The following is a 27,989-nucleotide window of genomic DNA, read 5'->3' as shown; positions in this document are numbered from 1 at the left end:
CCCCCCCCCCCCCCCCCCCCCCCCCCCCCCCCCCCCCCCCCCCCCCCCCCCCCCCCCCCCCCCCCCCCCCCCCCCCCCCCCCCCCCCCCCCCCCCCCCCCCCCCCCCCCCCCCCCCCCCCCCCCCCCCCCCCGCCCCCGCGCCGCAGATAAGAGGGAAGAGCAGGAAAAGGCGGAGAAGGGAAGGGCGTGAGAACCTTGGGGGAAAATCCCATGATCTCATGAGTGGAGCGCGGCGGGCTTCTACAGACTTGCCTCCGTAGGTACCTGGCATGCTTACTTCGGTCTTTCTGCACTGGTCGAAAATAGATCTCGATAAAGGATCCGAGTCCAAAGCATCCTAATACACTCGGCCTTGTTCTTGGCCCTGTCTTTGTTCCTCATGTCGTAGAAATACCCGCCTTCTGACTGGTCGACGGCCAACTGCAGCCCTAAGTATAGAGTCCCCTCGGGGCACTCCATACTTGCATGTTAATTTCCTTCACCGGTGTGTTAATGAGGTGGATTTTAGGTTCCCTATATGAGCCTTGCCTACCCAACAGAAGTTATTGCCAAGTTATAGTTATATACAGTATATTTGCTTAATTTGGCTGTTCTCAGCCGTCGTCTCCTGGTATTTTCGTATGGTACAGTGCATCATTGAACAGAGTGCCGCACACCAAACGCCTGGGGTGCAAGTAAATGAAACATCCAGCCGGAAACAAGTAAATCATGAACCTGCACCTCCTTTGGCGGCCGCCTCTCTTTCTCTCTTTCTCGCCAGGTATCGTTCCTTGGCACTCGAGACGTCGGTCGTGGTCTTCTGGCTGCGGCTGCGCTCGGCGATCTCCTTCTGTTTGGCCGCCTCGGCCTCTTCTTCCTGTCGGGCCTGCGCTTCTAATTGTGCAGCGATCATCTCCGTCTGGCGCGCGCGCTGACCAGCCCGACCACCCGACTGCTGGCCAGAGTCGAATCTCGGTCGAGCCGCCGGACGAGCCGCCTTCGCCGCGGCCGCCTCACCCTGCGCCTTCGGTTTCGGCGCCACGTTCAGACCGGCAGACAGCAACTGCCGCTTGTCGACCACCTGGCCCTCTTCGTTCACCGCGATGCGCGCCCCCCGTTCATTCAGCTCCGCCGCCTCCTGCGCCTCCGTCTTCTCCTTGCCGTCGTTCTCCGACTCCGCCGGCACCTCACCAGCCTGCACCTTGCGCGCCGTCTCCTCCGCCGCCTTCACAGCCGCCTCGTGTCGCTCTTCGCCCCGCGACAACACATCCCGATAGAACCCAATCATGCCGGACCCGCCGTTCTGCCTCCGTCGTTCCTCCTCTTGTCTCTCCCGCTCCGCCTCCTCCTCTTCCACCTTCCGCAGCTCCTCCTGTTGCGCCTTATACGCTGAGGTCACGAACTTCTCCTTGTCTGCGAACTCGTCGCCCTCGGCCTCGCGCTCCTTCGCTAGCAATCGATCCCGAGCCCGCAACTGATCCCGCTTACGGATCTCCGCGCTGCGCAGCAAACTCGTCATGTACCGCGGTACGTCGCCGGATCCTTGCTCCGCGGCTTTGCTCTTCTCCGGCTTGGCGTGTAGGCTCTCGTACACGGCGTCGTAGGAGTATATCGAGGGGTCGAGTTCCGAGGCTTCCTGTGCGTGTTTGCGACTGCTATGCAGGGCAGATAGATTCGTGTAGGCCTTTGTATCTTGCCTCTGTGTCTGTTCTGGCGCGGTGTTCAGGCCATACGTTCCCCCGCTTCCTGGTCCGATCCCTAATTGTTCTTCATTGTTGGTGGCCCCATCTTCATCTTCGTCGTCGTCGTCCGCAAATATCGACTTTTTGCCAAGGGGCTTCACGTTCAGTTTTCCACCACTGGCACTGGCTCCATTGAACGGCACTTTTCGTTTCGGCGGCGGTAGCTGCGAGGATGTAGTGGACTTGGGTTTTATTTTCAGTCCTGAGGGTGCGGGTTTTGTAGGTGCTGGTTGCTCGTCGAGGCCGCCGATTGAGCCAATTTCGATGGCGCCGCTGTCGCCGTCTTGGTTTGGGTTTGTCTCGCCGTCGGAGTCCGAGTCGTCGAAGATCGTTTTCTTGCGCTTTTGGCCGAGTGCGCCGGGGGGTTTTTTGTTCGGGAGGTTGAGCCCGTAGGAGGGTTTAGATGGGGGCATGGTCTGTAGGTCAAGGGGTTTGGATGGGAGTGTTTGTTGCGCGGGTAGGTTTGTGGTGAGGTTGTGATGAGTGATGTACGTAGGTAGATGGTCCACGGCAGACGGAGAAAGATGCGGTTCGAGAGCAGAGGAGCTTCCGTTATCTTATCAGCCACGTGATACCGCGCATCTCAATGCAAACTGTCCAAACAAACCGAACATCGAATATCTCCGGAGACAATCCGGAGTAGAGAAACATACTCCAACACCGGCTTCATTCACCTTCCTCCTCCCTCACGATTAACCGCACCACAACACCAATTCTTTACCGTGGCCAAACCCCATACCTACTACCGAATCCTGACAAAACCACATCACCTCGAACCAGAACCGAGCACAGCAGAACCGACCAAAGCAGAACGGCCTAGATCAGGCAGAAGACCAACAATGTCCTACTACTTCACCATCCTCTCCCCCACCGACGTCCCGCTCTTCAACCTCGCCTTCGGTACCTCCAAGAGTGGCGGCGATGGGATTGCGCGATTCCGTTTCCCAGATACAGCGCAGTACATGAACCAGTTCATCATCCACTCTAGTCTGGATATCTTAGAGGAGGCGCAGTGGATGAACTCGAATATGTATGTCTTACATACAAACACCACCCTCTTCCCCACCCCTCCTTCTTTCACCTGAACACCTCCAATTCATATTCCAACTCCAAGCCTAACAGTCCTCAAAAATTAGGTACCTAAAACACATTGACACCTACCCCCCCTCCAGCGCCTACATAACCGCCTTCCTGACCCCCTCCGGCGCCCGCTTCCTCCTGCTCCACCAACCACCCCAACTCCCCTCCTCTTCCAACACCGCAGGCAACACCAATAGCACCTCTTCCTCCCTCCTCGGCTCCTCATTCTCCTCGTCTGCGGTCGGCGGCGGAAGCTCCTCCCGTGCCTCGGCGTCCAGCATTGCTGCGAACCCGACGTCGCCGCAGACCGAGGAGGCCGTGCGCCAGTTCATGAACGAGGTGTATGAGAATTATGTGAAGACGGTTATGAGTCCGTTTTATCGGCAGGGTGGGGAAATCAAGTCCCCTGTTTTCAGGGGAAGGGTTGTAGGGGCGGGGAGGAAATGGCTTTAATTTATTTCTTCTTTTCTTTGAGCGTATGGCGTTCGGTTGGTACAGTACATTACTGCAAATCCTTTTTACAATTTACTTGATTCCAATAGATTAAGTAAGGTATGATAAACAAAGGTCGTTTCGATCATTCTTGTAATGTGTTGTCGTGTCCGAGGTCCCTTGAGTAACGTTAACTAGATAGTTGTCTAGATAAATAAACGATGGCTCCAAAAAAAAAAGTAATGTGAAATGAACGCTGCTCCAATCACTCCCTTCAAAGTCGCTAAATGTGCACATCAAACAAGAAACCGAAGGGAAAAAAAAATTAAGTCAAGTCTGCTAAATCCAGCCCAAGCCAAACAATCATGTCCAAATGGCATGGTCATGTTTCCTCTCTCGCGTCGTCTCGTCCATAATTTCAAAGGTCATAAGGTCAGGTCACTATACCGTCATCTGCGGAGCCAGCTTCTTCACAGTGACAGATTTAAAGTTCTCCACGGCGGTAATCACATCTTCCATTTTGGCTACCGCGCCGAAGATCCCGCCCTCCATCTTCACCGAATCCATCGTGCTGACGTGCAGACTGGGCTCGGTGGCCGCCGTGCCGTCGTCTAGAACGACGCAGTCGAAGCCGCGGTCATTCGCTTCTCGCATCGTAGTGGAAACACACACATCCGTACTGACGCCAACAATGACCAGGTTCTTGATGCCTTTGTTTCGCAGCAGCAGTTCAAAGTCGGTGTGCGCGAATGCGCCTCGTCCCGGTTTGTCGATGACCGGTTCCCCGGGGATCGGATACAATTCGTCGACGGTGTCGTGGCCAACTTCTCCCCGGATGAGAAGACGTCCGAGAGGGCCGGGCGAGCCGATCCCCAGGCCGGAAGCATTATTTCGTGATCGGTAGGCTTCTCGGCTAGAAAGCGTGGACAGATCGGGTCGGTGGCCTAATGGGTCAGCAGGGGCTCTCGATGTCAGACAGGCGGAACGTACCCTCGCGAGTGTGGTAGACCGGAAACCCAGACGCACGAAATATTGATAAAAGATGCTGAAGTTTGATGATAAGTGCCTGAGTGGCCGAGATGTCGTAGCCTTGGTATTCCAGGTATCCACCCGGCGAGCAGACTGCGGTGTGTTAGCATGATCTAACCGATAATGATAGTGGGCAACCGACAATCCTTCTGCATGTCCACAATCACCAACGCAGTCGTATACGGCGTTAAAGTGGCATCGTGCGGCCAGTCATAGGGCACGGCAGCAATCTGACCCTTCCGGACCTTATGGTGAGGAACCTGTCGCGGCTTCTCGATCACCGGGCCGTGGTTGTGCGTCGGGTTCAACACGGTCAACGTCCAAATGCCAGGAGTTCCTGCTGCAACTAGCATGAACGGGCAGTCCATCAGCCGGGACGTTCGCCGCCGTTTTCGCGTCTCTTCCGTCAGTCCGTTCCGAGGACGATAATGCCCACCCCGATCGCATCGAAGCCACACCTTTGCCGTGCGGCCTGGTTTCTTTTCGGTAGGGGTACTGGATGACTTGACAACAACATTGTAGCCATGTGCTTTGCCATGTGTCTGGACTGCCGCCAGAAGAGATGCCCTGGATGTTACCGTCAGCGGAAGTATAGGAATACGTAAAGAAACACATCAATAACAAATGACCTGGTAGGTGGACAATAGAAACTTGGTGGATCGCATAGATCCCACAATCACGCCAAGAAATCAAAAGCTAGGCACACTTACTTGTCAGGATACGTCCCTTCCGGAGGGGCAGCCAGTTGCATGGACATCTCCGGGATGTCCTGAAGATCGCTCGGCGCATCGAGATTCAGATCGGTGGGGTCAGCCATTGCGATCAAGTCGAGTGGATCTCCACTTGGAAAGACAAAAGAGGTCTGAATCGGGCATCAGCATGAGGAGACTCCAGTCCAAGTCATCGCGACAGTTGCGACAAAAAATTGACGAAAAATCAAAATCGCCATCAAATCCATCAAACATCAGAACAATTTAGATCCGTAAGATCCATAGGTGCGTGGAAGCAATCCATTTTCCAACGGTAGAACCCAAAATATTGTGCTGTGAACCGGGGATCCCATTGTGCGTGGACATAGGAGAGAGAGCAGCGACGCCCAAGCCAGCGTCGGGAAGGCGGATCTCCCTCCAACCACGATGAGGGGGGATGGGAATGATAGACGATGGCAGAGAGCGAAGTTCCAAGGAACGGGAGACCAACGCTCGGCTGCAAGAGCACTGACAGGGGGACAAGGAAACAAGCATCAACTTACAGGAGGAACAGGCGATCCGACAACGATCAGAGAACCCCAAACATGGACGACGGGCGACGGGCGAGTCACTCACAGCGGCTCCTCGGAAGACGCACAGCGCAGGCGGTGAGCACGAGCCTCCCGGAGCCCGTGTGTCAGCTGTCACTAGACCCGGTTGGGCTTAGCTGTAGATATCGTTATGACGACGGTGTACAGAAAAGTGGTACCTCTGAGGTACGGGTCCCGCTAACAGTCATACGGTTGGTGCCTAAGTCCCCTGCCCGAACCCAGCCCTGTTCCCGTATGTAACCAGTGTAACCGTACCTGACGCTTAGCTAGACTGGACAGCGCAGTCACAGACAGTCACAGTGTTCTCCGTAAGGTACCAGGTTTGCTTGTTTGTTCCCGTGGACACCGGTCGGTCCGTCATTATTATTAGCCTTAGTTTAGCAGCATCACCACTCCCTCTCTTCTTCCCACCCCCCCCCATCACATCCCACAACAACTGACCCATCCTGGCCCCTCTGTGAGGGACTGTTTGGTTCTCTCTCTAGGTAAGTCACTGTCGCAAAGAGTATCGGTTGTATTCTACGTCCTTTATTCCCCTTCTTCCCCCCCTTCCTTTTATTTGTTTCTCTTTTGTCCCCTTTGTTTGTTCTCCTTGGCCTTGCCCTTCCGGTTCAAGTCCACGCTTGCGTCGCGATCCCGATATCTGCGACACCGCCTCCCTCCCCCTGGGAGATCCCACCCCCCTCCACCACGACCACCACCTGTTCACGCACGGTTGCTCGAACTCTATCCCCGGTGGATAGTTCTCAGGACTCTCAGGGTCTCGCCTTCAACCCTCTCTTCGGATTAGGTTGACGGCGCGCGCAGAGTTCCCCCTTCTTCCGGCGGTGACGATCTCCCAACGTGGTCCTCCCGAACGTGTCGCTCTCCCTCGCCGGCGTCGGTGCCCGGCACGGCAACAATGCCCTCAGCCGACGTCTCGTTCTCTTCCGCGAAACCCAATGGTACCAGCTCGAGCCGTGAGGAGCTGGCCTACTATAAGGCGCAATATGAACAACTCGAATCGGAGTTGTCGGAGTTCCAAGCCTCCAGTCGAGAGTTGGAGGCGGAGCTGGAAAAGGACATCGAGGCATCGGAGAAGCGCGAGCGACAACTGAAGGAGAAGGTGGATGTCATGAAATATCAGGTGGAGGAATGGAAGGTATGTTTCGACTCATACTCATATTTGATTCTTGTCTCGTTCCGCCACGGCACATTGCGCTGCTCGTGAACAAGTCCCGACTAATTAATTGTTTGTTGTCCAGTCCAAATACAAGCAGTCCAAGTCGGAGGGCGACGCGGCCCAGAATCGCCTACAGAAAGAAATCACTTCGTTGCGCGATGTCAATCGAACCCTTCAGCTGAAGTTACGAGACATCGAAGTTGCAAATGATGATTACGAACGCCAGGCTCGGCATACCACTTCATCCCTGGAGGATCTGGAGTTCAAGTACAACATGGCCATCGAAAGAGGAGTCCTCCTGGAGGAGGAGATCAAGACGGGAGAACAGGAGCGAGAAGATCTCCGCATCCAGAATCAACGCCTCCTCAGTGATCTATCGGAGCAGAGGATCGAAACCGAGATCGTCCAGGAGAAGCTCCGCAATATGGATATGAATGGCGGCCGCCGCAGAAAACCCGCTCCATTAGGCCGCAGTCCGTCCACGCCGCAGACTCCCGAGATCTTCGATCGCTCCCCGTCGACGTCCATCGTGTCTTCGCCCTTGTTTGCCACGCCTCCGATGAAATCGTCGCTGATCTCCGCCGCTGCGACTCCCCCCTCGCCGCCCATTTCCGAGTCGTCCATCAGCATGCGCAAGTCCATCACTGCAACGCCTGGCTTCCCTTTCCAAAGGGCTTCGGCTTCCGAGCTTGGGTTCCGGTCGTTGCATGGGTCCAGGACGCAGAGATACAACTCTCACTCTTACTCCGGTCATAACGGCAACAACAACAACAACAATAACCATCACAATGCCAATCATTCTCGTGCAACTTCCTTTGCTTTCAGCACTGGCCGCACCAACTCGTCGATCAGCTCTCGTCCCGGTCTACCGAAAGCGAACACGGCCGCCACTCGATCGTCGGCCGGAGGACTTCCCAAGTCGGGATCCTTGTGTCAGATTCGCGGCCTGATCGGCAAAATGCAGAAGCTGGAAGAGAGGGTCCAGTCGGCCAAATCCAAGCTGCCGCCGCCCTCAAGCTCCCCGTCCCGGGCCTCGTCGCGCTCGGGATCGGTGGTGGGCGAAAGTCCCGTCGCTTCCACCATTACGGCTCGCAGAAACTCCCGCAAGCGATTGAGTGGCAGCAGCTTCAACTCCTCGGTTCACGGCGACAGCGCCTCGTCCTATATGACGCACAATAGACCTTCCCTTAGCGCTCGGACTCAGGGCGATAGCCGACCTAGTAGCCGCACGAGCTACTCTAGCTCTTTCAGCCAGAGTACCCACCCAAGCGTCACGCCGTCGAACCGTCCCGAAAGTCGTCAGAGTCGCACCAAGACGCCGCTCGGACATTATTCGACCAACCCGACCACGGAAAGTCGGCGACCTCGGTCTTCCCTTAGCAACCCGTCGGCTCATGGCGCCCCCGTCAATGGAATGGCTCACATCGACGAAGACGAGGATCTGGCGTTCCGCATGTCTGTGCGGGCTAAGATTAGTGAGGCTCGCGAGACCCGTCTCGGCTCGTTCTCCTCTTCCCCCACCACCCCTACCGCCTCGAATGGAATCAACGGGGTGAATGGGGTGAATGGAATCAATGGGCTGAAGAAGCGCACTCCCAGTGGAATCTCCGCCATCCCAGCACCTCGAACCCTCCGAGCCAATAGCGGACTGGAACGGGGAAAAATCAACATGGGGCCACTATCGGAGCCGCAACCCCAGGCCCAAGACTTGGGTGAAACGTTCTAAACGTTCTTATGTGCCTCGTTCTATATCTCATATATCACACAGAATAAGGCTTTGCTTTTTTTCTATCTTCCCTTTTACGACGTTCACGGCTGGTACGCGGGTATCTTTTCGCACTTCAACTTCATACCATATTCAGAATGCTATCTTTCTTGTCATTCCTTGCATTCCCAACATTTTTTCTTTTCTGTTTCTTTTGATTACCCCTTTTAAGTCAACTACCCCTTTTGCAAAGTTCATTGTATTTGTTTTAAACGCTTCAGTTCCGAGGACCGGAGCATCTATTATTGGAGGACTTTTATTCGGGAAACGGGGTTGTTCATAGAATTTGGGAGAATTCTTTCCCCTTCTTCTTCTGGGCGCTATCGCGTGTTTTCTGCATCGATATCGATAATCGTCATACCTACCTAGTCTATGCAATCAGGTTTTCGGCGGACGGCGGAGTTGGCGAAATGTGTCTGGTCTATTTACATGGCGCATCAATTGTGTTGTTCCCGGCCGGGGGTTTCTTGTCTTTTGTCAGACGAGTTCCCCATCGGCGTCCAAGCTGTTACTCAGCAAATTCTCACTTTTTTTTTTAAATCTCTTTTTTGGTTGTCTTTTTCAAACCCTGTTGTGTTTGTTGCCCTTAGGCGTTGCACAATACCCAGTTTAACAGTTTCGTGGCTTGGGGTTCTTAGAAGCCGTGGTCGGCCTGCTGCAATGGGTTTTGATTTGATAGGTTTATTATGGTGAATATATTTGCTTTGATCTGTCTCTTATATTTCCTGGCTGTACTCCGTATGCTCTTATTTTTCTACAGATGATTCGTGGACATTGCTTACTTGGCAGATATAGAATGCTGACGACGTAGTTTGGTTGGTCGTAACTACCCTATATTATTTAGTCATTGGGATTTCTACTGAGTCTAGAATGTAGGTACTTTTTGTGTGCTACACTTCATGTCCTTTCCCCGCTTAGAGCTTGAGTTCCTCAATACAACCCACATTAGGTCCCTGGATACCCGGATACATATAATGAGATAGATATATCCCAACCTCCAAGTAAATACATACATATTCCCGCACCAATCTATCCCCCAAATTGCTTCTTCAACTCTTTCACCTTAACCCTAAAAACCCAAGTAGCCAAGAACACCAACAGATAGTTCGTCACACAAAACCCCCCAAAAACCGCCCAGTCGCGCCAGACACATACGGAAAATGACTGCGTATCAAGGTCACTGCATTTGCGGAGCTATCCAGGTGTCGCTGAAGCAGTAGCCGCCCAGCACACTGCGGTGCTATTGGTACGTTAAGCTGAATGAGACATAGATAGCGCCTGCGTTTACTGAATACGGATTAATATGCTCCAGTCGCAACTGCGCGAGATCCGGAGGTGGTCAGTGTGGATATACAGCGCACTCCGCTTCTTTTGTCATTGACCAACAAACCACTAGTCTAGGCACCTCAATCAACTTCGTCGTAGACGAGGCCGAATTCGCCTTGAAAGAAGCCTGCATGCTCAAAACATTCGAAGACACCCATACCGTGAGCGGAAACTGTGTTCAAGTTCGTCTCACACTGTCCCCCTCCCCTTATCCCTGATCTTTGTTTCCCCAAAAGTCAAAATTAAAAGAACTACACCATGGGGTATTCGTAGCGACAATTCTGCGGAAACTGCGGCAGGTAATATCTCCCCTTCTCGCCGATTTTCCCGCTTTTATTTCGTATTGATTTGAATCCGCGTTCAGCCCCGTTTCCACCATGAGCCCAGCGTTTCCAGGGAAAGCTCTGATAAAGGCCTCGCTCTTTGACGATATCTCACCTCCCAACCAGGAGGTCTTTACGGATCGGAGACAGACTTGGGAGAAACCTATGCAGGGGGCTAAGCAGGAATAGGGCAGGTTTGGTATTCTGGGCAGAGGTGTACGGCTGGACAGCGAGCATATATCGGAGTAGAAAATAGGAATTGAGCTTCTTGTTGGCATGTATTCTATCAGACATGAGACATTGGCTAGATCTAGCATGTAGGGAGAAAGGCAGAACTTGGTAATGCTTCTGTTTATGTTGTATAGCACCGAAGGACGAGAGAGGTGTCCAAATTAAAGACATGGAGTTATGGCAAAAGTCTACGTAACAATGAGCAACTATCAGAAAGATTTAAAAATTTTAAATAGAGCCATTGATAAAAAAAAAAACCAGTTCTCTGATTAGGAATCACCTTATCCAGCTAAAATGCATGCATGGCTCATCTAGGAATGGGCAGACAAACTACACACCCCGCCAGAAACAAGATCCACTGCATCCCCAAGTCATCGATCTCCTCGCGACTAATCAATTGACCAGACTCAGATGCATGCGTGAAGAGGATACACTCGCCTGCCTGCTCTACCGATGCGCCTCCAGCAACACGACACCCTCGCCTCCGTAGCGTTTCGTGAAGATTCCGAACTCCCTGCGCAAACCGGCCTAGCGAGCCTTTATCCGATCCCCGAAGCCAGAATATAGTGACCTTCTCCTCCCTCGCTAGGTCGAACAGGGAGAGGTCGAGAAATGAGGACGAGGGAGGCAGGTGGCGAACGTGAATGAAGTTGTCTCGCTCTGTGGCACCCATTTCCAGGAGTGGGTTCACCATCTGCGCGTACTCGTCTTTCTTGGCCATGTAGGCTTCGTGGTCGGTGAGATGACGCCACTCTGAGAATTTGAATTAGCATCTGTTTTCCCTTTTCTCTCTGAGTATTCCATCTCTCTCTCTCTCTTTTTTTTTTTTTTTTTTTTTTTTTTTCCCCCATGGGATTGAAAATGGAAGTAGAGTTAGGTAACCTACCGATTAGCCGAACCACAAAATCAGGATTCCATTCTGAATTGCCCTCCCAGAGGATTTTGAAGCCAGGTTGTCCGGTCAGAGCTTGGATGCTTGCGCTGTACTTTGCATTATTGGGGACCTGGGTGAAATCCAGTCCCGGTTTGAGGTATAGAGAGGTGACTTCAAGCATTCTTGTTTGGTCTGTCGTTATATTGAAGTAGGAATGAACTGAGTGACCGTGACTTATTATGTACTATGTACATCACGACAGAATCTCCCAGAAGCCCGCCCTTTACATGCTTTTCCATGGCGTTGTCGCTGGACTCGGAATACTGTCTAGTAGTTCTGGACGATAATTCCGCAACTCCGAGAGTGGTACTCTGACTCAGCGAATGGGGTTTCCTCCCTCGCAGCATCTTCCATCTTACAATCATTACGTATGGGTATACATACATCTGACACTCCGCCACAATCGTGCTGTGGAGGTCTTCACACCGAAGCCAAGACCGATAATGGCAGCGCCTTCGCGGGTCCAGGGCGAGGTACTCCGGAGCCTGACTCGTATTTCCCGCGCCTGTGAGCGCTGTCGGATGCGCAAGGTCCGCTGTGATGGCTCCCAGCCGTGCTCTCGATGCTGCGAGCAGACAACATGGTCCGCACAAAGACAACAGTCTGGACCGGTCTCAACTACGCAGCCGTTCAACCCGGCCTACCGATCGGCGTAATCGGCATCGGCGGACTAGGCATGTACGCACTGCAATTCGCCGCAGGGCTCGGCCACCCGACCATCGCAATCGATAACAGACAAGAGGGACTCGACCTCGCGGGCTCCCTCCCTTCCCAATTCCAACCAACGGCTATCATCGACTCCAACGCCCCGGATGCTCAGAACCAGGTCCTCCAAGCGGCCGGAGGCGGCGGCCTTGCCGGCGTGCTCGTCTGTACGGATAATGTATCCGTGACGGAATGGATTCTGAAGCCGCTATGCATTCCGCTGGGTCTGCCGCCTGACGGGTTCAAGTTCTCGGCGTTTGATGTGGTGTTCAAGGAATTGACGATCCGGGGGAGTTTGGTTGCGAATCGTAGGTTGGTGTCGGATATGATGCGGTTTGTGGCGGAGAAGGGTGTCAGGGCTCATGTTAGTACGGTGCGGTTGGATGATGCGGAGGATTTGCCGCAAAGGTATAGCGATCCCCATTTGAAGGGAAGGCTGGTCGTTGTTATGTAGGCGATTTAAGGGAGCAGGCAGGCGGGGAGTCAGTCAGTCAGTCAGTTACTCTTGACTTGATATGATATGGGCGTTCTGTATTGTCAATACAGCATTTATGTACATATGTACAGTATATATCAATGTTCTAGTGCGATTTGACGTTGACGTTGACTATGAGCTATGAGCTATTAGGGATTGTAGATATTTGAATGCCTGAGGTTGCAATATGCCAAGCATTCGCCGTTTGCCAAGGATGGCCATTTCATGTATACAGGCCTAGAGGAGCTCTTCTTCTTCATCAACCATCTTCTTGATCATCGTATGAAGTTGAAATAGTTGAGATTATTCATTTGGTTGACGCCTTACCTCGCAGAACGTTGAGTGTTTTCATGTTGTGATGCAATATATTTCCGCTTGGACCCCAACGTAACGGACCGAGCATATAGCGATAAATATATATAATTTTTGTAGAAAACTAGAGGCTCAAGACAACCAAAAGGGAACTAAATTGACGATTCAACCGAGTCTATTCAAGATGATCAACTAAAGGAAGATGGAGGGGCAGGCAAGGTGCAGGCCTGAGGCATCCGCCGGAGCGCCTACAATTTCAAGTCATTAGGATCTGCAGATATGAGGGAAGTCTACCACGTGAAATCTACCTCTTTCAAACAAGGTAAATAACTTGTCTGGTTTGAATTCCAGTCGCAGTACAGAAGAAAGTGTAAGGTAGGTAGCCTGATGGTCCTATAGAACCGCATAGCGAACATGATAAGCACCTGATCTACGGAGTACACCAACCACAAATACGAGGAACTGCTCCCTCTGTAACTAATTCCAGTGATAATGCCACTGACTAGGTAAACTACCTATGGTCCCCGCATTGCTCGTAATCATCTCAAAGACATCCCCACTCGATTGTCAACTGTCTGTTGTATGGCCTCGCTTGCCCGATATGGCCTAGTGCGCATGTGACCTACAGTTTCGCTAGTGTAGTCAGCGGTCTTCAAGACCTTCCTCAATTCTAGCATTCTACTCGGTACAGTCATCAGCGAATAATGGAGAGAATGAATCCATTCGACGGAGTACTCCGTACCTCCAAGACCGAGTCGTGACTCGTGACCGGAAAGGCGGAATGGCAGATGCGCGAGAAAACTGGAGTCCGTGGGAATTTTCGCTTTGCAATTTGCTGAGGTCGATCCGCCCAACGGGGCAACGGCCACCTTTTCTAGAACCTTGAGGCTGCCCGCGGATTGGCCGGACACGGAGGGATCCCGCCGTCAATGGAGTTCGGTTGAGCTTTCGTTCCATTGATCAGTGATCAGGAGAATCCAGGAGGTTCCAGGTACAGGTCTGTTTTATGATTTTATCCTCTGTCGTAGTGATTGGGCTACGATGGCGTTAGGTATCTATATCTGACAGCGCGGTCGGGTCAGTTATTAATGATCATCGTCTTACTCGTGTTGGCGGGTCACGGCGAGTATTTTTTTTTTTTTTTTCTTCTTCTTCTTTCCACTCTGTACTTTTTATTTGTCGGAGGATTTTATTGATTCATTCTTTGAAATCGCTTAATCCGTATGCTTATGCTTACTCTTCGAAGGATGAACTGCTTGCTTACTTTAAGTTTATGATCATGATCATGATTATGATTATGGGATTAATTTCTCTTTTGTTCAGACACCCCCTGACCGAAAATCGATGGGATTCTGTCATCTTCGACGGGCAATCGTCGGTGGGTTCGAGTCTCCTGCCAAGTAGGGGCACCGTCGATCGCGGAGGGTTTTGGGGAGAGTTGATATTGCGATGGTCGGTGTTTCGGACCGAAGGGCTGAAAAAGGATTCCAAAATCCAAGCCTTATGGAATTAGTACGTACTATTACGGAGACGAGCTGAATGACAAGAGTTCGAGTGTTCGAGAAAGAAAGGGGAGGGTGAGATAATTTGCGAACGGGTGGATCGGCGTCCAGCGTCCTCCGTCTCTCATCCCGAGTCTAAATCAAAAAGGGACGGGTAGAAGAGGAGTTGGGATAGTTATCTATTATCTATATAATACGGAGTAGAGGGAACAAAGTGCCTGAAAAAGTCCCGAAGACGGTCGGAGTATTCCATGCGGAGTTTTAAACGGGGCCTTTTTTTTTTCAATTGTTGTCTTCAGGTTGAGATCTTCCCCGACGGGATTAATTAAAGACCAAGACACTCATAGGCCCGTGGGAAGATTAGCTCTCCTGCCGTTTAGTCCAGGCCAGTGCAGCCGATAGGGCCGTTGGTTCATGGCTGCTTCGCTAACCTCCTTTTCTGGACGGTTCCAGCTTCCCAGAGGGTTGGCGCCAGCAGCGAGTACCGAATCACCAATACGGTGAGGACTACTGAGGACAGTCCGGACCGGCAGTTCGTGGAGGGTGGGAATGGGGCCAAAAGGAGAGTCCCAACTCCCCGTGAATGTTGACCCAAAGGGCCAAAAGTGGTGGGAAAGAAGTGGGTGTGGACGTCAGCGGGGCCCAACAACCCCCTTTCACCGCCTTCCCTTCTGCCGATTGAGAAGAAGTTGGGGAGGGTTTTTTTTTCCCACAGATCTTGGCTAGGTATACTGTGTTGTGTCCTGTGTAGGTGCTCGTATACATGCACTTTGCTTCAAGGTCAATTAGAATGTATAATAATGAATTCGTATGATTGTAGCCAATGGATTCTTCTTCATCCTCTCTACTATTCTATGGTATAAACATAATATTATCAGAATAATATCGCCAGATCCCACTAGTGCCCGCATCGACGGTGGTCGCCCCCTTTGGGGATAGCTCTCGGTGACATTTCCGCCTTGCCCGGCTGGCTGGTCCGCTCTGGTCGGTCTGTCTGTCTGCGCTGTCCCTGCCGGCTCCAGTCTATCCTCTTTTCTTCTCCTCCTCTCCCAATCGGTCTCTGCTTCTTCTTTTCTTCTTCTTCCTCCTCTTCTTCTTGCTTCACAAACTCTTGTTTGCTGACATCTCCTCTCCCTCCCTCCTCTGACACAGCTGGGGTAATTCCTCTCTTCCTAGCCCCCACTTCTTCCCGTTCTTACGACTTAGATAATTCCTCCTGACACCGTGTGAACGCACGACTGGAGACGGACTCGTTTCTTCCTCTTCTCTTCATCTTCCGGCTCCTTTTTCCTCTTGTCTATTCTTCTCTTAGACCTGTATCACCACGAGCGAGACGATTCTTTCTTTGCGACTTCATCTCTCCTCCCTTACGCCACTAATTCTCTTCTCGGCTGTTTTCTTTCTTCTCCCCCGATAATTAACTTTTTATTACACGAGAAGTTTATGATTTTTTAATCGATTGATACAATCATGGCCTCCGCCAACGGTTCCAACGGGCAAGTCAGCTCGAAGCACGACATTCCCTCACATTTCATCGGTGGCAACCACCTCGACGCCGCGCCGCCGAGCAGCGTCAAGGACTTTGTGGCCAAGCACGATGGTCACTCTGTCATCAGCTCCGTAAGTTTGCCCAGCCCCTGGGCCTGACACCATTATACTTTTTTGATTTGACTGTGGAGATCTAACCCGGTCGTTCCTCGCAGGTTCTCATTGCCAACAACGGTATTGCCGCCGTAAAAGAAATCCGTTCCGTACGAAAATGGGCCTACGAAACATTCGGCAACGAGCGTGCCATCCAATTCACAGTCATGGCCACTCCCGAGGATTTGCACGCCAACGCGGACTACATTCGAATGGCGGATCAGTATGTCGAGGTATGTACTGTGTGGTTTTAGGGTTTGGGCTTTAAAAAATACTGGACGTGATTTGCTGATAATTTAATTCCTAGGTGCCCGGTGGTACGAATAACAACAACTACGCCAACGTTGAGTTGATTGTGGATGTTGCGGAGCGAATGGATGTCCACGCCGTGTGGGCTGGATGGGGTCACGCTTCGGAAAACCCTCGACTTCCCGAATCCTTGGCTGCCTCGCCCAAGAAGATCATCTTCATCGGTCCCCCCTCGTCTGCCATGCGCTCGCTTGGTGACAAGATCTCCTCGACAATCGTTGCCCAGCACGCCGGCGTCCCCTGTATTCCCTGGTCCGGAACGGGCGTCGACGACGTGGAGGTCGATAAGCACGGTATCGTCACCGTGAAGGACGAGATCTACAACAAGGGTTGCACCTTCTCGCCCGAGGAGGGTCTGGTCAAGGCCAAGGAGATTGGCTTCCCCGTCATGATCAAGGCCTCCGAAGGTGGTGGTGGTAAGGGTATCCGTAAGGTCGACAAGGAAGAGGAGTTCATCAGCCTGTACAATGCCGCCGCCAACGAAATCCCCGGTTCGCCCATCTTCATCATGAAGCTCGCCGGTAACGCCCGTCACTTGGAAGTCCAGCTGCTGGCCGATCAGTACGGCAACAACATCTCCCTGTTCGGCAGAGATTGCTCGGTCCAACGACGACACCAGAAGATCATCGAGGAGGCTCCCGTGACGATCGCTAAGCCCCCCACCTTCCAAGCCATGGAGAAGGCTGCCGTGAGCCTGGGTCGCCTGGTCGGTTACGTGTCTGCCGGTACCGTCGAGTACCTGTACTCGCACGCCGACGACAAGTTCTACTTCCTGGAACTGAACCCCCGTCTCCAGGTCGAGCATCCCACCACCGAGATGGTGTCGGGCGTCAACCTGCCCGCTGCCCAGCTCCAGATTGCCATGGGTATCCCCCTGCACCGCATCCGTGACATTCGTCTCCTCTACGGCGTTGACCCCAACACTTCCTCCGACATTGACTTCGACTTCTCCGACGAGGAGAGCTTCAAGGTCCAGCGTCGTCCCCAGCCCAAGGGTCACACGACCGCTTGCCGTATCACCTCCGAAGATCCCGGCGAGGGATTCAAGCCCTCCAGCGGTACCATGCACGAGCTGAACTTCCGTAGTTCGTCCAACGTCTGGGGTTACTTCTCCGTCGGTACGTCCGGAGGTATCCACAACTTCTCGGACAGTCAATTCGGTCACATCTTCGCCTATGGTGAGAACCGGTCCGCTTCCCGGAAGCACATGGTTATCGCTCTGAAGGAATTGAGCATCCGTGGTGATTTCCGTACCACTATCGAGTACTTGATCAAGCTGCTGGAGACGCCCGCCTTCGAGGACAACACCATCACGACCGGCTGGCTCGATCAGCTGATCTCCAACAAGCTGACCGCTGAGCGCCCCAACACCGTGGTTGCTGTTCTTTGCGGAGCTGTTACCAAGGCTCATCAGGCCAGCGAGGCCGGTATGGAGGAATATCGCAAGGGTCTCGAGAAGGGTCAGGTTCCTTCCAAGGACGTTCTGAAGACCGTCTTCCCCGTGGATTTCATCTACGAGGGCCAGCGATACAAGTTCACCGCCACGCGGGCCTCTTTGGATAGCTACCACCTGTTCATCAACGGTTCCAAGTGCTCCGTGGGTGTCCGTGCCCTGGCTGACGGTGGTCTGCTCGTTCTCCTGAACGGCCGCAGTCACAACGTCTACTGGAAGGAGGAGGCGGCCGCCATCCGTATCAGTGTGGATGGTAAGACGTGCTTGCTGGAGCAGGAGAACGACCCGACGCAGCTTCGCTCGCCCTCGCCCGGAAAGCTCGTCAAGTTCACGGTGGAAACTGGCGACCACGTTCGCGCCGGTCAGGCCTACGCCGAGGTCGAGGTCATGAAGATGTACATGCCTCTGATCGCGCAGGAAGATGGTATCGTCCAGTTGATCAAGCAGCCTGGTGCTACGCTGGAGGCTGGTGATATCCTCGGTATCCTGGCTCTGGATGACCCGTCTCGTGTCAAGCACGCCCAGCCCTTCACTGGCCAGCTTCCCGACATGGGTCCTCCCCAGGTTGTCGGTAACAAGCCCCCGCAGCGGTTCTTCCTTCTGCACAGCATTCTCGAGAACATCCTGCGCGGATTTGACAACCAGGTCATCATGGGCTCCACGCTTAAGGAGCTCGTGGAGGTGCTTCGCAACCCGGAGCTGCCCTACGGCGAGTGGAACGCCCAGTCGTCTGCCTTGCACTCTCGCATGCCCCAGAGACTGGACGCCCAGCTTCAGAACGTTGTCGACCGCGCCCGGTCTCGCAAGGCCGAGTTCCCCGCCAAGCAGTTGCAGAAGACTATCTCGCGATTCATCGAGGAGAACGTCAACCCTGCCGACGGTGAAATCCTGAAGACCACCCTGCTGCCCCTGCTGCAGGTGATCAACAAGTACATGGACGGCCTGAAGACCCACGAATTTAACGTCTTCATCGGTCTGCTGGAGCAGTACTACGAGGTGGAGAAACTGTTCGGTGCCCGCAACGCCCGTGACGAGGACGCTATCCTCAAGTTGCGTGACGAGAACAAGGACGACATCACCAGCGTCGTCCAGAAGGTTCTCTCTCACAGCCGTATCGGTTCCAAGAACAACCTCATCCTCGCCATCTTGGCCATGTACCGTCCGAACCAGCCCGGCGTCGGCAACGTCGGCAAGCACTTCAAGCCGGTCCTCAGTAAGCTGACGGAGCTCGAGTCCCGCTCCGCTGCCAAGGTCACCCTGAAGGCCCGTGAAGTGCTCATCCAGTGCGCCCTTCCTTCTCTGGAGGAGCGTCTGTCCCAGATGGAACTCATCCTGCGCTCTTCCGTCGTCGAGTCCCAGTACGGCGAGACTGGTTGGGATCACCGTGAGCCCGACTTCTCGGTCCTGAAGGAGGTCGTTGACTCCAAGTACACCGTCTTCGATGTGCTGCCGCGCTTCTTCGTGCACCAGGACGCCTGGGTGACTCTGGCCGCCCTCGAAGTCTACGTTCGCCGTGCGTACCGCGCATACACCCTGAAGAGCATCCAGTACAGCGCTGCCGGCGAGCAGCCCTTGCTCTCGTGGGACTTCACTCTCGACAAGCTCGGCCAGCCCGAATTCGGTCCCGTTTCGTCGACGCAGCCCTCGGCCCCCAGCACCCCGACCACCGAGGCCCACAACCCCCTGACGAGAATCAACTCCATCAGTGACATGTCGTATCTGGTCAACCCCGGCAGCGGTGATATCCGGAAGGGTGTCATCTTGCCCATCCAGTACCTGGAGGATGCCGAGGAGTTCCTTCCCCGGGCTCTCGAGATGTTCCCCCGCACTGGAAAGGCCAAGAAGCCCGCCGACGGCCTCATCGCAGACCTGGCGAGCAGCCGTCGCCCGACGGTCCGCACCGAGGGTGACAGCGAGCTGACCGGTGTCCTCAACATCGCCATCCGTGACGTTGAGGATATGGACGACAACCAGATCGTTGCCCAGATCAACGGTCTTCTCGCCGATGTCAAGGAGGAGCTGCTCGCCCGCCGCGTTCGTCGCGTGACGTTCATCTGTGGTAAGAACGGTATCTACCCCGGCTACTACACCTTCCGTGGACCCCTCTACCAGGAGGATGAGAGCATTCGTCACAGCGAGCCCGCTCTGGCCTTCCAGTTGGAGCTGAGTCGCCTGTCGAAGTTCCGCATCAAGCCCGTCTTCACGGAGAACCGGAACATCCACGTTTACGAGGCCATCGGCAAGGGCCCCGAGAACGACAAGGCCGTGGACAAGCGCTACTTTGTCCGTGCTGTCGTGCGTCCGGGTCGCCTGCGTGACGATATTCCCACGGCTGAGTACCTGATCTCGGAGGCCGACCGGTTGATGAACGACATTCTCGATGCCCTGGAGATCATTGGTAACAACAACTCTGATCTGAACCACATCTTCATCAACTTCTCTCCCGTGTTCAACCTGCAGCCCAAGGATGTGGAGGAGGCCCTGGCCGGATTCTTGGACCGCTTCGGCCGTCGTCTGTGGCGCCTGCGTGTGACTGGTGCCGAGATCCGCATTCTGTGCACCGACCCTGCCACCGGACTGCCCTACCCTCTCCGGGTGATCATCACCAACACCTACGGTTTCATCATCCAGGTGGAGCTGTACATTGAGAAGAAGTCTGAGAAGGGCGAATACATCTTCCAGAGCATCGGCGGCACCAACAAGCTCGGCTCCATGCACCTGCGCCCCGTGGCCACCCCGTACCCCACCAAGGAATGGCTCCAGCCCAAGCGTTACAAGGCCCACCTCATGGGTACCCAGTACGTGTACGACTTCCCCGAGCTCTTCCGCCAGGCCTTCCAGAACAGCTGGACGAGCGCCGTCGCCAAGGTTCCCTCGCTGGCCGAGCGCCGTCCTCCCGTGGGCGAGTGCATTGACTACACCGAACTTGTCCTCGACGACACCGACAACTTGGTGGAGATCCAGAGAGGCCCCGGTACCAACACCCACGGTATGGTGGGATGGCTCGTGACTGCTCGCACGCCTGAGTACCCCCGTGGCCGTCGCTTCATCATCGTGGCCAACGATATCACCTTCCAGATCGGTTCCTTCGGTCCCCTGGAGGACCGATTCTTCAACAAGTGTACCGAATTGGCCCGCAAGCTTGGTATCCCTCGCATCTACCTCTCTGCCAACTCCGGTGCCCGTATCGGTATGGCCGATGAGCTGATCCCCTACTTCTCGGTTGCTTGGAACAACCCCGAGAAGCCCGAGGCCGGATTCAAGTACCTGTACTTGACCCCCGAGGTCAAGCAGCAGTTTGACGCCAGTCGCAAGAACGAGGTCATCACCGAGCAGATCTTCGACGAGGGTGAGGAGCGCCACAAGATCACCACCGTCATCGGTGCCAAGGACGGTCTGGGTGTCGAGTGTCTGAAGGGATCCGGTCTCATTGCCGGTGCCACCTCCAAGGCCTACGAAGACATCTTCACCATTACTTTGGTCACTTGCCGATCCGTCGGTATCGGTGCCTACCTGGTCCGCCTGGGCCAGCGTGCCATCCAGGTCGAGGGCCAGCCCATCATCCTGACTGGTGCCCCTGCCATCAACAAGCTGCTGGGCCGCGAGGTCTACACCTCCAACCTGCAGCTCGGTGGCACCCAGATCATGTACAAGAACGGTGTCTCGCACATGACCGCCAACGATGACTTCGAGGGTGTACAGAAGATTGTCGAGTGGATGGCCTTCGTCCCCGAGAGCAAGGGTAGCCCCAGCCCTGTCCGTCCCTGGTCCGACACCTGGGACCGTGACGTGGCCTACTTCCCTCCTCCTAAGCAGACCTATGACCCCAGGTGGCTTATCAACGGCAAGGAGGACGAGGAGGGCTTCCTGCCCGGTCTGTTCGACGCAAACTCCTTCGAGGAGGCTCTCGGTGGATGGGCTCGCTCCGTCGTCGTTGGTCGTGCTCGCCTGGGTGGTATCCCCATGGGTGTCATTGCCGTCGAGACTCGCTCTGTCGAGAACGTCACCCCTGCCGATCCTGCCAACCCTGACTCCATGGAGATGATCAGCACCGAAGCCGGTGGTGTGTGGTACCCCAACTCCGCCTACAAGACCGCCCAGGCTCTCCGTGACTTCAACAACGGTGAGCAGCTGCCCGTGATGATCCTTGCCAACTGGAGAGGTTTCTCTGGTGGACAGCGTGACATGTACAACGAGGTCCTCAAGTACGGATCGTACATCGTTGACGCCCTGGTCAAGTACGAGCAGCCCGTCTTCGTCTACATCCCGCCCTTCGGTGAGCTCCGTGGTGGTTCGTGGGTCGTCATCGATCCCACCATCAACCCCGACCAGATGGAGATGTACGCCGACGAGGATGCCCGTGGTGGTGTCCTCGAGCCCGAGGGTATCGTCAACATCAAGTACCGCCGCGACAAGCAGCTGGACACCATGGCTCGTCTGGACCCCACCTACGGCGAGCTGCGTCGCTCCCTGGAGGATACGTCCCTCAGCAAGGAGCAGCTCTCCGAGATCAAGACCCGCATGGCCGCCCGCGAGGAGCAGCTCCTGCCCGTCTACACACAGATTGCCCTGCAGTTTGCTGACCTCCACGATCGCGCCGGCCGTATGCAGGCTAAGAACACCATTCGCCGTCCTCTCACCTGGAAGAACGCCCGTCGCTTCTTCTACTGGCGTCTGCGCCGCCGTCTCAGCGAGGAGCACATTGTCAAGCGCATGATCACCGCCGTGCCCTCTCCCGAATACCGCGAGGGCAGCGGCGCCGTTCCCGCCGGCCCTCCCACTGGCCGCCTGACCGACACCACCGAGACGTCCCGCTCCGCGCACCTCCGTATGCTGCGCTCGTGGACCGGCCTGCTCGACGACGAGCTGGAGAACGACGACCAGCGCGTTGCCACTTGGTTCGAGGAGAACAAGACCCTCATCCAGGACAAGGTCGACGCGCTGCAGACCCAGCGCGTGACATCGGATGTTGCCCAGCTGTTGATCAGCGACAAGGAAGGTGGCCTGAAGGGTGTCAAGCAGGTGTTGAGCATGCTTCCTGTCGAGGAGAAGGAAGCCATCCTCAAGCTTTTGGGATCGTCTTAAAGATGATCTCTTTATTTCATTTCATTTTTTCTTGAAAATACCCAAATCAGAGAGAGGAGACTCAAAATGAAGAGAGTGTTTGTTCATATTTGGACGGAAAAAAACTATTTCATTCTATTACATTTTATACCTCAATTTTTTTATCTTTTAACCTTTTCCCGGTTCGGATGGAACAGGTGGTTCGGTTCGATTGATTTATTGTTCATTGATTGATACATGTTGTCTATGTCATGTCACGTCTTTTCTTGGTCTTTTGTCTATCATACACGGTGGTTTCTTTATCTGTTTCTCCTGTTATTAAGCATTCATCTATTCAATTGATTCAAAAATATTTTCAATTTCTGGCTATCACCTAGTTACCAAGATAACTTGAGTTCTACTTCGTGAGTGTATGTACTGTAGTTCAGAGTTCCTTTCCTTTAGTTGTATTGCATTGCATATCTTGTCTGAGACGATGATTTGAAATATGGACATATAGTCAAGCAAAGATGTAAGGGGAACTGGTCTGCCTGATGTTAACTCACTGTAGATAGCGTTTTGTCTCTCCTTGTTCGATGCTGTCTGATAGGGAAGGGAAAAGGAAGAGAGAACCCTTGACTGTCTTTTTCTATCTAACCGGCTGGTAGCTACAAATACCTAGCTGAAGCAAGTGAGGAGTTCGTTGCCTTGGTCTATTCAAACACCCAAGGTAGGTACATAGTTAGGAAGTAAATCCAGGCACTCACTCTGTGAAGTTGGTGGATTGGTTGGTTGATGAACTTCGATTGGTGCTTGATCTGACATTCCTGGAAGCGCAGTAGGATGCTGCTTTGTGCTTTCCAAGTAATCCTCACGTGTTGGCCATGTAGACCTTAGCAGGGTTACACCCCGTTTTACCTATCCAAATGAGAAAGACTAGAAAACTAAGTGTTTCCTTTCTAGCCATATTCTTGAATGATAGTGGACGCGGCCGCTTTCACTCGCAAGGTACTTCTATATCCTGACCTTGTTAAACAAAAGAGCTCCTCACTAATGATGAAGCCAGATGTACGATTACATAGTGACTACTTGCTCTCGATGCAATAACATCATCAGCACCGAGGCGAATCGACTCACCTGTCGCAATACAATACCATCCACACCGTGACCGACAGGGCAAACTCCAATGTCACCCCTCGAGTCGATGCCTGTGGGCCTTGGTAATTTGCGAGCCCCCGGGATCACAATAAGACTATCTATCGATTGTGGTTCGATGCTCTTGACCGAAAGGGCTAAGCCCAGCCCAGCCAGTCAAGCAGCGACGGGTCGCGCGGATTGGTATATAATGGCGATCCGGATGTATAATCAGTAACGAAGGGCGGGAAGTTACCTATACCGTTGTCGTTGTGCGCTCGCGCGACGTCTTGATTCACCTTGTTTTGCGCGGGGCGGTTAGCCGCATACGCGTGGACCGTTTCCTGACCGAGCCGGACAAATGCGACGGGGAGATTGTTGTGCTCCGGTAAATGGCCCGTGACGGGGTCGTATGCAGGATTCGAGATGTCCAGGACTAGGAAGATGTGCGTTTGCCATCTCCGCTTGGCGAGGAGGGTCATCTTGGGCCGGGGCTGGTTGCAATTGCTGTTGCGGTTGCTGGGTGGGTCCTGGATGAGATGGGACTCTTGGAGGACGCGATAGGCCAAAGGGAGGAGAATTTCCTCCGGAGCAGACATCGATTGCTCCCAGTGGGCATTTTTGTGGGAGATGATGATGATGAGAACACGGAGTGGTTGATGATGTCGGTGCTTCTCGACCATCGGGGCTGTCTGATGGGTGTTTAGTTTAGTTTTTCTCTTATTTGTAGTGGGTCTTTACGATGAACTCACGTTCTAGAGCCGAAATATTTGGACTGGATAGCGCGTTGGGGGAATTCAGTCGTGCTTGGGTTGAGGGGGTTGTCTCTTTGTCCTCACACAACACATACCCCTTAGATGGGGACTCGGCACCGGATTTAATGAAGATCCCTTCACGTTTTCACCTTACGGCGATAGATCTCGATATCAATCCAAAACCTAAGCAAGAATCGGCAAATAGCCAAGTTATCCATTCAGTGCACATTTGTCGAATGATAAAATATAGTAATAAGAAATCAAACCCAAACACCATATAACCCCCATACAGCTTTTTTCTTTATGACTATTTCAGAAAGCCAGCGACCCCGGTCCTGGCTCCACGTCTTCCCCAATTCTAACCTAAGTATTCGACCCATCACATCTGCATCTGCGCGTCCTCATCATCGTAGCCCACATCGAACGCACCCCCAGGTATCCGGCCCTCGTTGAGCTCCTTCTCCAACTTCGAGATCTCCTGTAAGCTCCGTGCCTCGCGGATCAGCTTCTCGACTCGCTTCCGCTCTTGGTCGGTCAGTTGCACCCGCACCGCCTTGTCGGCAGATGCCCGGTCTGCAGGACCACCCGAGGGAACGTCAAAGGTGCGCGACTTGATGCCGATGATCTTGGATGCCAGAGCGGATGGCTCTTCGGCCGTGCCGAATAGTTCCTGGGCCTTTTCGCGCTCGGCCTCCTTTACTTTCTGATAGTCGAGGAAACGCACGCTGGGGAGGCGCCAGATCACCCAGTACCTGTAGTTCTGGGGGAGGTTAGTATACGAGAGGCCGGGTCAGATAACATCGCAGGGGCTTCGCGTTGTTTGGGGTGGGGCAAAGCCAGCGCGCAAGAATAGGAATGTATACCTCTTTCCTCGTGATCGGGTTCTCCAACAACACCAGATGCGTCAACTTGGACAAGTTGCGCAACGGGTCTAGATCGGCTAACTCCGTCACGTTATTCGAGTGCAGCACCAACGTGCTCAGGTTCGGGATCGAGGAAGCTAGCGTCGGCTGGATCTGCTTGATACGGTTGCGCGCGAGGAGAAGCGTGTGAAGGCGGGGGAAGAAGGGGAAGTTCCCGAGCGAGGAAATGCTGTTATCTGTGAGGTCGATTGCATCTTGTTCCTGGTGCCGGGTCAGCTTTTTCATTCTGGTTCAGATCCTCCCCCGGGGAGAGAGAGGAGAAGCAGTGCACGATCAACCTACCCTGGCAATACCCAAGTTCTCGATGGCGGGTATCTTGTGTCCTATAACAGCGCAAACCACAAAACGATATCAATCCAGCTCTTTTTTCAAAAGTGTAGTATCTGTCCTTTTCAGGCTCATATGTGAAACGCACCTCGGAGGTCTAGCTCTCGATCCTTCAATGGGTTGATGTACGAGAGGGAATTCTGGATGAGTTCGACAGTCAATCGCATGGCGGCGGGGGGTTCTTCTCTATTGGGGTATCATGCAAAGTAAGAAATGTGAATCAAAGAAGACAAGAATGGACGATCCGCAAAGACAGAACCAGACCGAGCGAAATTCAACAGATCAAAGACAAACCGGGGGATAAAATGAAGCTGGAGCTCTTTGCGCACGCCCAATCGTCGGAGCTGCAATTCTCCCAGGGTTTTGCCCGGGCGGTGAGAGCATCAGTCAGCGGATGGTCACGTGGGTTTCTGCTGCAGGGATTCCGAAGTGGTAAAGCGTATTTTATTGGGAACTAGACCTAGTGAGGTTAGGCTGGTTCGTATAGTTGACCAGGTACCAACAGCCTCGTCCAGCTTATCTTCTTCACATCCTCGCGCAGGTCTCTACTTCACAGCTCCAATTACTGTCTCATTTGCTACAGCTCTTAAAGCCTTGCAATCAATTGCATAACAAACACCATAGGTCTCCTTGTAAGCCTCAACCAAGGCGTCAATTTGTAGTGTAAGTCACCCTTAACCTGGATCCTTTCTGACTATATAAGCATGGAAATTTGCTCGCATGATTGCAATAAAGAAATATTAATTGGAATCAATCACCAGCTCACTCAGAGCCAAAGCATCCTCTGCATTCACAAATTGGCCTTGGAAAACCCCATCCCAACGCAGTCCAAGACATTGACATTCTCACCAGAAACCGAAACCGTGCTTCAGATGCACTCTGTCTCCAATTCTGCGAGCCTACTCACTCCATAACCTGTCTACACATCAAGCTTCCAATCATATTATTCATGCCCTCCACATTCAGATCATCAAATGCACCACGCATGTCCAACCGCATCGGGGTACCCACACAACGAGAGTTCCTGGGGACATATCAGTTAGCCTAACCAAAAGTCGAGAATGGATCGTCTATCATACCTCCACGCAGTGCAGGAATATCCATCACTAACCATCATGGAAGAGATGGCGTTGTTCCTAGAAGTAAAAGGACGTTTCAGCTTGAATTACTTATTCCGTTTTGTTGGTATGTGATAGACAACTGATATACATACCATTCATTGCCAGGTGGAAACTCCAAGCACCTGTTCAAGTCGCACAGGCCCATTCTGTCGTCCATGCGGTTGACGTCTTGCCAGACGGTGACCTATGCATAAATATACTATATTAGATTATGTCTGAGAATATGGAGGGGGCGGAGGAAGAACTGAAACAAGAAAAAAGAATCTAAATTGAAAAAAAAGAGGATTTCCAGTGTGCAATTACTGGTTAACGTGATGGACAACTACTTACGACGTCAATTTCCTGTCCGTCCTGAAAGATCGGCCAGGCTGAGGCAGTCAATGCGAAAAGTCCAAGAAGGCTAACGGCTGCGGTCTGGATGGAGAACATCTTGTCAGAGGGTGTGGGGTTTGTATGGGTGTATGTGATAGAGCTGAACACGAAGGCTTATGAAGTGGAATGCGAAGATAATGAAGGAGGAGAATCGATGGTAGGGATGGCGCTTTTATAGAGCGAATTTCTGGATATATTCTATTGTACTAAATCTTCAGAATTGAAATGGTCTGCTATATTCGCGTTTGGTACTACATGCAAGCGTCACCTCGGTATTGATAGGACGTATCATCCATGCAGGTATTGCAATATAGTCCAAATAGACGGTTGCATGTAACCTTCCCCGGACCGGGAGATTAAATTTCCACGTAAAAGAACGTTCCACGACATAGTAACTAAAGGATCACATAAGTCTCATGATCATTTAACTACCTGGGAACTAGAGAATCGACTTCGAATCCTATATTGTCAGTAGTACCAAGACTTTTAAGGTATCGGTCACCGAAAGGCCAAAGCGAAAATCGGCGGAAGCCGATATCAGAAAAGTTGTAAGTAAAACTCAGATAGCCTCAGGCCTTTTTTTACTTTTCTTCTAGGCTGCAAATATGGTAGG

At 53.1% G+C, this 27,989-nt stretch overlaps 9 protein-coding genes across 9 annotated transcripts; 4 read left to right on the top strand and 5 right to left on the bottom strand.

Moving 5' to 3' along the window:
- Nucleotides 1-707: 707 nt before the first annotated feature.
- Nucleotides 708-2,135, bottom strand: KD926_004642 (splicing regulator NSRP1-like domain-containing protein; the record flags this gene model as incomplete). Its single annotated transcript, XM_053095243.1, has 1 exon — nt 708-2,135. The coding sequence occupies one exon, from the start codon at nt 2,133-2,135 to the stop codon at nt 708-710; it is 1,428 nt and encodes a 475-aa protein (XP_052950077.1).
- A 426-nt stretch (nt 2,136-2,561) lies between these two features.
- On the top strand, nt 2,562-3,255 carry KD926_004641 (TRAPP subunit TRS20; the record flags this gene model as incomplete). Its single annotated transcript, XM_053095242.1, has 2 exons — nt 2,562-2,752; nt 2,859-3,255. 2 exons carry the CDS (start codon nt 2,562-2,564, stop codon nt 3,253-3,255), a joined length of 588 nt encoding a protein of 195 aa, XP_052950076.1.
- A 420-nt stretch (nt 3,256-3,675) lies between these two features.
- Nucleotides 3,676-5,080, bottom strand: KD926_004640 (cysteine hydrolase family protein; the record flags this gene model as incomplete). Its single annotated transcript, XM_053095241.1, has 4 exons — nt 3,676-4,178; nt 4,225-4,356; nt 4,406-4,830; nt 4,974-5,080. 4 exons carry the CDS (start codon nt 5,078-5,080, stop codon nt 3,676-3,678), a joined length of 1,167 nt encoding a protein of 388 aa, XP_052950075.1.
- A 1,384-nt stretch (nt 5,081-6,464) lies between these two features.
- On the top strand, nt 6,465-8,451 carry nde1 (nuclear distribution protein NudE; the record flags this gene model as incomplete). Its single annotated transcript, XM_053095240.1, has 2 exons — nt 6,465-6,704; nt 6,808-8,451. The coding sequence occupies 2 exons, from the start codon at nt 6,465-6,467 to the stop codon at nt 8,449-8,451; spliced, it is 1,884 nt and encodes a 627-aa protein (XP_052950074.1).
- Nucleotides 8,452-10,677: 2,226 nt separating this feature from the next.
- KD926_004638 (uncharacterized protein) lies at nt 10,678-11,425 on the bottom strand (the record flags this gene model as incomplete). Its single annotated transcript, XM_053095238.1, has 2 exons — nt 10,678-11,123; nt 11,257-11,425. 2 exons carry the CDS (start codon nt 11,423-11,425, stop codon nt 10,678-10,680), a joined length of 615 nt encoding a protein of 204 aa, XP_052950073.1.
- Nucleotides 11,426-11,884: 459 nt separating this feature from the next.
- On the top strand, nt 11,885-12,463 carry KD926_004637 (alcohol dehydrogenase GroES-like domain-containing protein; the record flags this gene model as incomplete). The annotated part of the gene is made up of 1 exon (XM_053095237.1): nt 11,885-12,463. One exon carries the CDS (start codon nt 11,885-11,887, stop codon nt 12,461-12,463), a length of 579 nt encoding a protein of 192 aa, XP_052950072.1.
- A 3,305-nt stretch (nt 12,464-15,768) lies between these two features.
- Nucleotides 15,769-22,786, top strand: KD926_004636 (acetyl-CoA carboxylase ACC1; the record flags this gene model as incomplete). The annotated part of the gene is made up of 3 exons (XM_053095236.1): nt 15,769-15,918; nt 16,002-16,172; nt 16,247-22,786. The coding sequence occupies 3 exons, from the start codon at nt 15,769-15,771 to the stop codon at nt 22,784-22,786; spliced, it is 6,861 nt and encodes a 2,286-aa protein (XP_052950071.1).
- Nucleotides 22,787-24,036: 1,250 nt separating this feature from the next.
- KD926_004635 (uncharacterized protein) lies at nt 24,037-24,561 on the bottom strand (the record flags this gene model as incomplete). Its single annotated transcript, XM_053095235.1, has 1 exon — nt 24,037-24,561. The coding sequence occupies one exon, from the start codon at nt 24,559-24,561 to the stop codon at nt 24,037-24,039; it is 525 nt and encodes a 174-aa protein (XP_052950070.1).
- A 451-nt stretch (nt 24,562-25,012) lies between these two features.
- lea1 (U2 snRNP complex subunit LEA1) lies at nt 25,013-27,433 on the bottom strand (the record flags this gene model as incomplete). Its single annotated transcript, XM_053095234.1, has 8 exons — nt 25,013-25,393; nt 25,497-25,757; nt 25,839-25,879; nt 25,972-26,069; nt 26,791-26,907; nt 26,963-27,019; nt 27,097-27,188; nt 27,335-27,433. The coding sequence occupies 8 exons, from the start codon at nt 27,431-27,433 to the stop codon at nt 25,013-25,015; spliced, it is 1,146 nt and encodes a 381-aa protein (XP_052950069.1).
- Nucleotides 27,434-27,989: the final 556 nt, after the last annotated feature.

The sequence above is a fragment of the Aspergillus affinis genome, assembly GCF_023601865.1.
Source record: "Aspergillus affinis strain CMG 70 chromosome Unknown NODE_220_length_28396_cov_83_774992, whole genome shotgun sequence".
Lineage (NCBI taxonomy): Eukaryota > Fungi > Ascomycota > Eurotiomycetes > Eurotiales > Aspergillaceae > Aspergillus > Aspergillus affinis.
Note: the sequence above shows the minus strand (reverse complement) of the source record. Positions and strands in the feature narration are given on the sequence as shown.